The 12,659-nt window shown below is 43.6% G+C and overlaps 1 protein-coding gene across 2 annotated transcripts in view; it reads left to right on the plus strand.

Moving 5' to 3' along the window:
• Nucleotides 1–12,244, plus strand: part of tbc1d32 (TBC1 domain family, member 32) — a 60,687-nt gene extending 48,443 nt beyond the window's left edge. For both annotated transcript variants that reach the window (XM_079365315.1, XM_079365316.1), the window contains exons 32-34: nt 1,482–1,622; nt 6,384–6,572; nt 11,907–12,244. In XM_079365315.1, coding sequence (XP_079221441.1) covers nt 1,482–1,622; nt 6,384–6,572; nt 11,907–12,026 — 450 coding nt within the window. In that variant the 3' untranslated portion in view covers nt 12,027–12,244. The remainder of the gene's footprint in view (nt 1–1,481; nt 1,623–6,383; nt 6,573–11,906) is intronic.
• Nucleotides 12,245–12,659: the final 415 nt, after the last annotated feature.

Consider the following 12,659-nt stretch of genomic DNA (forward strand, 5'->3'; position numbering starts at 1 on the left):
TGGACTAGCTGTGTGACACGCTGACACATATGATGTGTTGGATGTTATCCAGCACAAGTTCCCGAAACACCCCTGAATTCAGAAATTCTGAATTAGATTCCCTTTTTTTTTTCAGTTTCCAAAAGAAATCCGGTGAAGTTTCTGAAAATTTTGTGACAAAAAATCTGACAGAATTTAGAAAAGTTTCTGATAAATCCCCACAAATGTTAACGAAATTTCCCAACAAAATCCTCGGTGACAGTTAAGAAATAAAACAATAATGGATTTATTGCTTTGCACAACAAATAGATAAAGTATCATAAACTGGCTGCTTGTTTTTAATCTTGATGTGAAGATTCTTTGTCGCTTGTTAAAACACGGAACCCCCAGAGGTCCAAAAGTGAAAAAATTAGCTGCGCACAAGTTAAATGTTTTGCGCAGAAAATGATCGACGATGAAATCAATTCAAAAATATTCTGGAAGAAAAGAGAGTGTGTGAGATGTGTGATGTGGACGAAGTGGAAACTTCAGAGTCCTCTCCCCTGTAGGAGGGCTCAGCGTGACGCCGCCTCTCACACTGAGTAAAATCATAGAAACACAGAGCTCACACAGAGAAGGCTCATTTTCAATAATGGAACCAAATGGACCTTCCCTGAAAGGAAAAAAGAAGAATGTAAACACAGTTTTGAAATCATGCCGCCCTTGACTAATCTCTTCTTTCTCATTCGGAGCACGTCATCAAAAAAAACAGCACGGCTGAAGCAAAGAAAACAAAAAGTTTGTTGATGAATGCAAACAAGCCTTTTCGACTCTTCGTCTTCATCTTTCAACGAGGCGGCGAAAACAAGGCTTGATGGATGTTTTTTTACCTCGCTGAAAAAAGAAAAGAAAAAGGGAGGCGAGCCTTTTGGAAGGATGATAAATGAGGTGGGGGCGAAAGGAAGAGAAATAAAAGAGTAAAAGGAATAATTTACGTGAGGAGAGGAAGTCCAAAACGAAGTCGAGTTTCAATCGTTGTAAGATTGCCGGAGCGAACTGAGGCGCTGCGGTCAGGGTTCACTGTCATTAAGCCAGCCTCCATCACGCCGTCGTCTCTCTTCAAAGTCAATCTGGGCTCGATGGGTCTTGTCTGGGTGTTTCGTTTCGTGCTCCCTTGCATGTGTGTGTGTGCGATGCAGATGTCTGCACGCAGCAGTTTGCCTCCAACGTGATCGATTGAGTCAATATCACAGAAAATGGAAAAGGGCAGAAATAATTATGAAGCGGCGGCGTGTTTAGGAGGGAACATGGGCATGGAGGCGCAGAGCAGCATGCTGTTCTATTAAAATTACTCAATAAAACAGCTACGTCAAGTATTTAAGTCTGTTGTTGTTTTCACACTAGAAGTGAATACAAAACAGAGAGCTTCATGTCTGACCTTGTAATGTTTGAACACCATCTTTAAGGGCCTGTCTGAGTGTAAATGTGGAAACCTGAGAGTGATACGTGTTTGTTTGTGTCAGGTCTACCTTCCTGTTGAAGTGGCCGTGTCAGGAATCCCTCCTGTTTACTGGTGCACGGCTCACTATGTGGAGATGCTGCTGAAAGCTGAAGTTCCTCTGGTGCACTCCGCCTTCAGGATGTCTGGTTTCACGCCATCCCAGGTAAAGATCTCGCCTTCATTTGACTTGGAAATTTCCGGGGGAAGATTTCAGGACAGCCTGAAAAAAAATTAAAAAAAAATTTTTTGGGAGCCTTCATGGCTGGTTAGCATCTTCTTCCTCTCATCTGAGAGTTTTTTTGTTCTTGCTTGTGCAGCTTCTATATTGGGCTTTTAAATTCCCTTCTGAGGTTCAAGACTGTTGAATAGTGGAAAGAGTTTATGGGGATTTGGTAATTAGTTTGTCCGTGTAAAGCCTGTCCTGAAATCTTCCTGAGTTGCTTCCATGTGTCTGACAGTGTGAAGAGCTGAGTTTCAACAGTGTCAACAAACATCTTCATGAGAACATACAAGCAAACAGAGAGGAGGAGGAGGAAGATTGCACCGGTCGCGTCATCGCCCCCGTCCTCCTTCTCCTCGGTGCACGGCCCTGAATATTTCCTGCTGCATACACACATCGGGCTCACTGGCGACTCGGACCCGAGGGCTGGCAGGAAAAAGTTCCAGTAAAGCGGAGCTGAAGAAAACGCCTTTATGCAAGGAGCTCCGTGCTTTGTCAACGTGCGATATCATAATCCCCGTTCAGACTGCCGATGCAAGGCACACTATGACCTGCGTCTTTGCTTTCAATAGGAAGTTTGTAGAGGCGTGATATGGGGACGAAGCAAGCCCGCCTTTTTACAGCTTCAGAGGTGGAAACGCGTTACAGGGGCGAGATGGGATCGGTTGAGCCAGCAGGGAAGCACAGCGCTGTGTGTGTGTGTGTGTGTGACTCTGTGTGTGTGTGTGAGAGACTCTGTGTGTATGACTCTGTGTGTGTGTGACTCTGTGTGTGTGTGTGTGTGTGTGTGTGACTCTGTGTGTATGTGGACAATGAGGACGCACAGAGTGGCAAAAAGACATTCGGTTTGTTGCACGGTGAGAAGTGCTGGAGTTGAACAGTTCAGTAAGAGCTGAGCTGATTCTAAACGTTTCGCACTGAATCAAAGTTGAATTCACAGGAAGTTGATGTCGGAAGGGGAAAAGCTCCGAGTCATTACTTTGTGTTGATTCTGCAGACGATTAGTTTGAATCAAATATTGAACTCCTTTTTCTATCTTTCTCTTCTAATTTACATTTTTCGGAGACTCTTCGATCAATAACTGAAGTCGTGACGACTGATGGAGCCAATGAAGGGAGCAGAATGACAACACATAGAGTCGTTAGTGTTGAATGAAAAGAAAAGACAGCTAAAGCCTTGAGAATCACTCTTTTAGTTGACCTGTGAACGACTTTCCTTTTCCCCCGTCTTTGACTCCGGTCGACTTTTCTAAATGGAGTCTTTGACATTGAACCTCTCTCCCTTTTCTTCACCAGAACAGCAGAAAAGTTAGATCTTCGCTCCTCTGCTCGTGATTCTTCTTGACACACGACTTCTCTCTCCCGAAACAAAGCGGCAGGGTTTTCACCTTGAATCCTCTCGCGTTTGATCCCGTCTCCCGGCTGGCAGTCGAGGCTCAAATAAATGCTCGGCAGCAGGGGTGCTCATAAGACCCGCCGCGATTTGCATCACAGCTCTGAACGGGTGGAGTTCCACGTTAGCATTCAGCTCATCTCTGCTCTCTTCAAGGCGATAATGGGCACCTGTTATTCAGTCAGAAATGGAAATACCCAATCCAAAAGTATAAGCTTTGAAAGCCTGACAAAGCAGCAGCAGCAAATGAAGCATTATACACCTCTGACATTCAAACAGTGGAGGTTGTGAAGACGTGTGTGTGTGTGTGTGCAGGCGTCTGTCAAAATCCATTTACAAAACGTTGAAGCATTTGAAGTAGGCTGCCTGGAGAATAGAAGTGTGTGTGACTTTGGTTGGAGCAGGGACGGGGCAGTTTAAGGATAATAAGCTGAATCACAGAAGGTGTGTGTGTGTGTGTGTGTGTGTGTGTGTGTGTGTGTGCTTCATGTCACGCGTTTGAAATAAGAAGTGACGCGGGTCTTCAGGTTCTGGGCCCGGTGTGTTCAGGTGTTAGTCCAACCTTTGATCGAAGACGTTAACAAGAGCAACATTTAAACATCTGTTAAATCTCTTTGAAGGTCGTCCAAGTGTCGTTTTAACTTACTGCATCACTGTGTCGCTTTGTGCCTCCTTCATGTCACTCTACATTATAATAATGATCAGATAATAATTATTAGACAATATAAAAAAGACTTAAACAGTGTCTCCATGTGAAAGGGCTTTCTCCAAAATACACCAAGACAAATTCCTTGAATGTGGGAATGTACTTGGCAATAAAACACGATTTTGATTTGAGACTTTCAGAAATGTTCAAAGAATTTATTTATTTTATTTTTTTAATTGAAACTTCCTGAGAATTATGTGTTTCTGAAAACACTCACAGACTAAAATCCCATATATTGTTTTTGAAATTCAAAATTTTTTTAATTCCCTTAAGTTCCCCAAAAATTCCTGAGAAGTTTCTGAAAATTTCTGATTTAAAAAAAAAAAAAAATCCTGATAGTTTCTGAAAGTCAAAGTTTAGGAATCTCTGAGAACTTTGAGGAATTTGAATCGTGACACATTTAATGCTTATCGTCGCTCTGTGACAATATCGTAACATACTATGTGCATATTTAATGAGCATTATTTCTTTTAATAGCTTCTCAGATAGCTCCTTCAGATCGTTGCCTCAGAGTCTAAATCATCCCTTCACAATAAGATGTCACTGAACAACACCTCGAGGCAGGTTGTGATATCTCAGAGTCACCTGAACCTCTCAGATGAATAACAGCCTGTTTATGACACAAAGGAAGTGCTGCCAGGACGCCGTCACAGTCACCTGAGTGTCAGCTCACAGGAACAGCAACACGAGAGGAGAGCTCTTCGTGTTGCTCTTGGAAAAGACCTTGAAGGGATTTATTATCCTCTCTCTGTTCGTCACAGGAAGTTCTCCTGAAAGAACAAACAAACACGGAACTCCACGTTCCCTGTTCTTATTACAAGACTCAAATGAGGAGGTCGGCCTTTTTCATGGGAGTGAAGGAGGTGAAAGTCCTCCTCTGATGTGTGTGTGGAGCAAAGTGGAGCTTTGTTTGTTTGCTTGAGAAGTCTTATGTTAGGAGACGAAGAAGTGGAAATGCAGTCTGCTGCAGGTTCATGTAATCAGGAGGCGTCATCCTGCTCTCACCTCAGTCTGCTCAGAGAGACTCCATGCACGCCACCTGTTTGGTCACGCAATCCTCCGTTTTTTCAACATTCATCACAACTTCCACGCCGAAAAAGCGGATCTGTTTTCACTTCACACTGACCCATACCGACATAGTTCATGTGCATTGGCTCGTGGATCACTAGCATACTGCTCACGGCGAGCTTGTTTTCTTCGTAATTTGTTCGTTTTCAAAAATTTTAAACCAAGAATCTTAATTATTTTTCCATAAAGTCACCGGCTGCCGCCTACAGATCGTTGTCTTGCACACACGTCCTCATTGCTCTGTGTCTGCTGGAGTCAATGCAGTAAAAAGTAACGGAGCGGTGTCGTTCATACAGCGGCTGTTGTCATAGAGACGGGACGGACGTGCACAGCAGGCGCATTTCTGCCTGGAATTAAACGCTGGGCCTTTGGTTCATCCTGCACAAACCACGCTGTGAGTGATCGCAGAGCTAAGTATTTAGTGGTCAGATAAATGCTTTAGTTTCGTTGTTACTTGAAGTTAGAACAGGCGGGAACCCCTCGTGGAGCTCCTACTTTAATACCAGAGATCTCAGCTCTTAGTCATCAGCTGGAGAAGTGAAACATTAGCATGCGCCTCCTCGTCTCTTTGTCCCCTAATCCCAGCTCAATATTCAGGCCTGCTGTGAGTTTTCATCTTTCACTCTCAGAGTAAACAAGTTTCCTGAAAGATTCATTTAGAAAAGCTGATAAAGCCAACACAGTAAATATAGACTGCAGACGTATGGAGCAACACGGTACAGCTGTGTGAGCTCAGGTAATTCATGAAGTCTGCAGGTGGCTGAAGAAGAAATCCCTCTTTATAATCTCAGTCGGTTAAACGTGAAGATCAATCCGAGATGCTTTACGTGGACTTCATTTGATGAGACAAACAACATCAGAATCAAAGAAGTAAAGCTGGCGACAATTTTTAAATTCTGAATTGTTTTCTATTCTGTGGTGGCATTATTTGTTAGGATTTGGCAGCTGGTCGACTTGTGTTTATTTATCTTAGTGCACGTGATGTTAGAGAGAGAGGAAGTGGTTTAGCTGGACTTTAATGGATCGATTTAGTGTTTTTAGATTTAGACTTTTAGTAGTAATTTGAGTGTCTGAAAGTTTGTTATAATTATATATATTTTTTTCAAACTCAGTTTTTATTAAATATTTTACTTGTTCATCATCAAAAAAAAAAAAAGAAAACAGTACAGGAATGCACGCTAAAAAAAACAAAACAGAAGGAGTCTGGTACATTCCTTCGTAAGATCAATCTGCGTCCTCATGTCTGACGTGTGTGTAACTGTCACAGAGCTGAACTCCAAAGTAAGAAACAGGAAGTGATTTGTTGTGGATTATTCTCCTTGAATTGTTGTGAGCAATTCACGGTGAGGATGAATGAAGAAGTCAGGGGCGAGGCACCGTGATTAATCACAGGCTGTGATTTCTCCATGTGATTTATGATTGGTCAGACACATCAGGTTCATCATTCAAACGACGGTGTAATCAGGAAGTGTTTCAGTGAGACCTTCAGTAGAGATCTGAAGATTAATCAGCAACAACTTGTATGTTTCTGACCACAGATGTGCCTCCACTGGTTGACTCAGTGTTTCTGGAACTATCTGGACTGGACTGAAATCTGCCACTACGTTTCCACCTGTGTGCTGATGGGTCCCGACTACCAGGTGTACATGTGCGTGGCCGCATTCAAACACCTGCAGCCCGACATCCTGCAGCGCACGCAGTCGCAGGAGCTGCAGATCTTCCTCAAGGTGAGACAGTTCAACATCCAGATCCAAATATTCAAGCGGGAAAATTCACAGTGCAACATCCAGGCTACGCTGCACAGGAGAGGCGAGCCCACCTTGGATGTAATCCAACCGACTTCTGGCCAATCAGAGCGCGGGTCGGCAGATCTGAGTTTAAACGACCTGTATCGATTTTTGTTTTTAAATTCTGAAACTTGAGTTTTTGGTTCTCAATTTCAAAAAGGTGAATTCAGAACAAATACATTCAGGTCACATGGTCGTCAAAGTAAAACATGTCAATGCCAAGAATTAATTTCATTATGTATCCAGTGGCTGTTAAAATTCAATTACGTATGTCTCTTATTTGTTTCGGTATAGCAGCGTCCCTTTTAAAATCAACTGAACGTTTGTCTTTAAAATGTCGGTGCAGCTCAGCCCAAAAAGGTCAGAACGTTTTCTGTCGTATTTTTTTTTGTGCCTGTTTAAAAACAGCACGAGTTTACTCCGTGTTCGCTCCCATCAGAATGTTGCGAGCAGCGTTCGCTGGAGCTCGGGATCAAACTACTCGGGGCGGTCTGTTGAGCTTACAGACGAGGCGTCTTCCTGCAGATCATTACAGATTGAAGACGTTTCAGTAGCATCACAGCTCTGCTTTATTATTTGGTCTCATGTCTGGATTTTGAATAAATGTGAACCCCTCAGCAGACCTCTACTGAATACATCTGCCCTTTTATATTCAGCACTGATCTTTGAATCACATTCATATTGAATAGCAAATCCACTTATTTTTTTAATTTGCTCACACAAGCTTCCCACACTGGCGTCTTATTTTGAAGCAGCCTGTTCGGGAACGTGAACATCTTACTGACAGGAGTTCTGCTTGGTGAATTTTGGATGATCGGCGAATGGAAAAGTGGCCCTGAAGATTTCAACAAAGGTCTTAACTTACCGTCTCTGAGCCGCGCGCGCTCGTCGCTAACACCCGGACGACATGTGAACGAGGCCCCGGCCCGACGCCAAGCGCTCGTCGTCATTACTCATTAAACATCTCAATCCTTCTCGTCTCCGGCTGATAGCTCGGGCGTTAACGTCGCTATGAGCCACCGCTGACACTTTCTGTGAATAAAAGATCAGTGATGAAGGCTTTATCTGAGGAAGCGCTTCTAATGAGCTGTGGCATCAGATACTGCTGCGAGAGACAGAGTGTGTGTTTGTGTGCGTGAGCGAGTGAGTGAGTGTGTGTTAGATAACGTACGAAGCCCTCGTCCTGAGCTGAACTGTTGAAAGTTGCGCGCTTCTTTTTTGTGTCCGAGGGTCTTATCTTCGCTCCTCAGCTCCCTCTCTCTCTCTCTCTCTCTCTCTCTCTCTCTCTCTCTCTCTGTCTCTCTCTGTGTGGGAACAATGTGGAGGAACTTTTTCGTCCCAACAGATGTGGCATTAGAGGATTTAAAAGTAAAAACATTCACACACTTGCACACTCTAGCGTCCTGAGTGAAGCTGCAGTGATGAAAAGAAGACGGAGGTCATATATCGGCCCCTAACACTAAAAACCATCATTTCATTTGTTCTGCATTCACCACATCAATGAACCAGGTGAGGGTCATCACAAAGGCGGGAAACACAAAGAACACAAGACCAGAACAACTGAGGACAAGTACAATGTAAAACCTGACACTGACACCATCTAAAACCAGATACTACAAAATAAAACAGGAAACACTAAAGACCAGACTTAAAACACAAAACAGGAAATGAACCAACAGGTAACATAGGAGGACACAGGGAAACACACTCAAGGCTAAAGTAAACACAAGACTATGAAACATTAAAACACACAATGGAAACAATCAACACGAGGAAAACAAATAACACTAAGGACAGAATGAAAACTAAAACAAGATGAAACAGAACCAAACCAGGACAGAAAGCTTTATAGAAGAGCTGAAATTGTTAACGCTAATAGAAACAGAACAGAAACAAGTCACGTGTCGGCAGTGTTGGCGCTCGGTGCTCAAAAACAGTAAGGCCTCACGTGAGATGATTCCTCCCTGCAGAAAGTCACTCGCCACAGTCTTTCTCCTCGCTCTGTAAAATTGCGTGCCTTACCTTCTGCTTCTGTCCAGAAGAACGTTTTTGGCGTCTTGCTTGGCGACTCATGTTGCTCTGCGGTTCCTTTAAGCGACCAGGTGCCACCTTTCAGTCAAGTTATTCTCCTGACGTTCAACAAATTCAAAGTCATGTTTGAATCATAACATCGTCTAATATCTGTCGTAATCAGAATATACCTTAATGTCAAGCAGAATGCAATTTTAAAATCCAGTTTGCACCAAAAAAAAAACAAACCCTCCAATATTTGACTGTAACGTTCATCAGACCCAGACTCACCCTGAGCGTGACCACGACTCATCGATCATGAGGGGAAGCTTCAGAGGCAGCGCAGGTCTTTGGTGATGAAAGCATTAATCAGCTTACCTAATGATCTCACCAGTGCTAATGGTGAATGTGTCTTGGAGATTATGCGGGACATTAAGCCGCTCATATCTCTTGTCAAACATTTAAATGTTCAGCACATTGTGCATTTTGTGATGAATTTAAGAAATCACCATTTTCCTCCACACTCATGACTTTGCATCTTCTTCTTTAAGTCTCCCGGAGAAAAGACAGGAGCGAGAAGACTCTCCCCCGGGGATTTTCATTTTGCTTATCTCTCTCTCTCTCTCTCTCTCTCTGGGTTGAGCTGTGTCAGCAGGCATTCTGCGCTCAGATAAATAATTGGGGGGGGGGGAGAAACTTTCCATCCGGATTAATCTCACTTTGCAAAATCATATCTGCTACGAAGAATTCACCAAAGTCAGAGTCCTGAGGGAAGACTTTATGTCCCGTACAGTCGCACGTCAACGTTTGATCAGGAGAAAAATATAAACATGTAACCTGAACCTGGAAGTCCAACACATTCACCACAGAAGATATGGCTTTAATAGAGCCTGAGTTATGTAACTGCTGCTGCTGCTGGTAAAGCTAAGCTACACTTTATTAACTTTAGTAAATCAAACACGATAGGTCCTTTATGTCTTAACACAATGTTATTAAAGTGTGTTTAATACGAGACGAGTCCGCTCTGAACAATCCCTCCTCTGGTTGATTCTCTTTATTTCATTGGATGGACTTCTTTATGGGTTTTTTTCCTTATATTGATATAAATGCAAACTTAGACCTAATACATGGGTTCACAAACGTTTCTACCTGCGACCCCGAAATAACTTCAATAACTTTAAGTTTGTTTTTGTTTTTTTTGGTGGAATGCATCTCACAAACTTTCTCACTGACCTAACGAAGGACTCCACCTATGAGACAGGCAATCATGTAGTGATCAGTATACCTACAGTGCCATGTAGGAGGAATTTTATTTGTTTATTGCACTTAAAATAAATAAACAAACAAATACATCAAATGGAAAAAAAACTAATTAGTTGATTCAAACAAAAGGAAATCCTTAGAGAGAAGCTGATTAAACCCAGAGGAGCTTGTCGAGTGGCTCTCCTAACGAGTAACAGAAACAAGTAACCAACCAGAAAACATACCAACATGTCAAAGCGTTTTTTAGTGAGTGCTTACTAAGTCATTAGAGACTGCTCGGGGCCCCAGAACAGCAGGGGGCCCCTGAGGGCTCACAAACAGCAGGGGCCTAAAATGTGCACATTTTGATTGACGGTCGGAAACCTCTCTAATGGGGCCCCATCTGACAGCGCTCACTCCTGTTGCCCTGCTAAACGTTGCCTTATAAACGTTATTGCTGTGAAGAGGAGCCAGACACTGGAGCCCATAATAGTGATAAACGCAGGCAGCAGGGACCCCACTTGTTTCTGGCCGGGGGCCCCCAGCAGACTCTTGAACCTGGATCGATGGCGTGAATCAGACGGGATTCTGTGCACCTCAGCAGGTGAGCAGACACCTCTCCAGCTATATCCACACCAATATCCAGACTTGGCCCCCAACTGGGACTTTAATTAGCGACCCCCCCTAAGTCTGGTCTTCAGTCGCCATCAGGCTGCAGGCGACATGAAACCCGTGTTTAGTGTGGATAGCGTCGCAGGTGGTTTGCTGTGTTTTGGTATTCTGAACGTGACACGCCTTTGATTTCTTCCTCCTCCTGCTGATTGTTGACGCCACTCGCAGCAATCTGCTCTCTTGCACTGTTTGAGTTGCCCACGAGGCCGGGAGTTGTCACGAAGCACTCTGTAACTCCGGCGACAATCATAACAACAACAACAACAATTACGGACGGAACAAATGAGCCAGATGAGAAGCTCTCTGTTTGTCTGCCGTGTTTCCGGTCTCTTCCACAGTTTACGTCACGCTGCGACGCGTCACGCAGGAGATGTTCGCACTTATTATTAAGATATTGTTTCGCTTCCCCGACACGAGAAACCTCATTACCTCCGCGCTAAACAAGGATGTTGTTTGCTGCCGTGGTGCAGCGTTCCATTTATAAGACGCTTAATTTGATTTCCTGTGACTTTGAGATTGAATGTAAAGTATGTGAATGAAAAGCTTATATCGAATTATTCACACTTCACCTCCCCGCAGAGGGAATAGTAATAAAGTAAGCCCACTTCTGCATCAATAAGCCCAACCATCTTCCGTCTGCATCGCTCCACCTCGGAGACCCGAGATCGACCTGAGGGGTCCCCAAATAATTAAAAGGGGGGGGGGCAGAAAAACAGATGCATCAAGTGAGACAAAAAGTTTGACGCTTATTTCTTCTTTTACTTCATAACTTTGGAGACAAAGAGGGAGAAGAAACGTTCAAGTAAGCGAAGAAAAGAAATTCTGAGCTCGACACTTGGGATGGGAATCGTGAGGTAACAGACATGATAGTTAAAAAACATCATGATAACAACACCCCCCCCAAAAAAAAAATAAAAAAAATAAAATAAAATAAATAAAAGTGATTCATTTGGTTTCAGTTTCACCCTCCAATCACACGTCAGTTCTTGACTTCTTTCTTCGTCTGACACGATCGCGCCGTCTTCCTCTTCTTTGGCCATTTAACTGTTGTTCACACTTCTCCTCATTCTTCTCACTAGCGCCACCTTGAGGAGTGATGCCATAGTGATGCGGAGTGAAATCTGTGTACGTCTAAATGAAGATCGCTGCATGTCAAGTCAGCATGAATATTAAAGATCCCATCATGTAACCCCATTGCTCGTTCTTTTAGGGAGGAGGATTTATTTCAACTTGTGCTTCAGACTCCTCTATTCAGTCCTGATGACATCACCAAGGTTATTTTGTCTTTTAACTGATCCACACACCTTTAATGTGCGTCCATGTGAATGGTCCTTCTGTTTTCACCTGCAGGAGGAGCCGATCCCAAACTTCAAGGTGAGCGACTACCTGGAGTTCATGCAGCGCCTGGAGAGCAGCTACAGAGAGCTCGTTCTCCCCGACATGCAAACGATCGGAAACCCCGCCGAGTGAACAACACGTCACACCCAGAGCTTTACATAAACATTACGTCATGTAAATATGTGACGATCATGATCCAGTAATCACATGAAGTCAACGTTATATTCCTGTATTTATTTTTTTTCCCTACAGTGTACATGTTAAAGGTCTTTTGTATGGCGTTGAAGTTTTAAAAAAGCCGTGGTTCTCAAACGGATGGAATAAAGAGAAGGAACAAAACCAGCGTGTTTTAATAGCGCTTCATTTGACGCTATTTCTTCTTCTTCTTCTTTTTTTTTTTTGTCACATGTTGGCGACCCCCCCTGAAAACGGCTCCATGACCCACCAGTTGAGAGCCTCGGATTTAGAGCAATCAAATAAACAGCTTTTTTGTATCTAAAGCATCGAATCCCCTTCAGGCTGCTCGAGTCTGTCTGACTCACGTCACTCGACGTCGCATCACACACCCGTCCGTCTTCCTGTGCACGTCCTGGTCTGAGGGACGGACCAGGCCGGTTGTTTCATTGTGATAAACCCTCGTCTCTCTCTGCTGTCCTGTCGTCCCTCGACAGACACTCTGAGGCCTGCATGAGGAACCAGTTCATCGTATCTCTCTCACACATCAACAGTGTTTAAAGGGACACAGCATGCAGCTGCTGGCTTACA

The sequence above is a fragment of the Symphodus melops genome (assembly GCF_947650265.1).
Source record: "Symphodus melops genome assembly, chromosome: 1".
NCBI classification, from domain to species: Eukaryota; Metazoa; Chordata; class Actinopteri; order Labriformes; family Labridae; genus Symphodus; species Symphodus melops.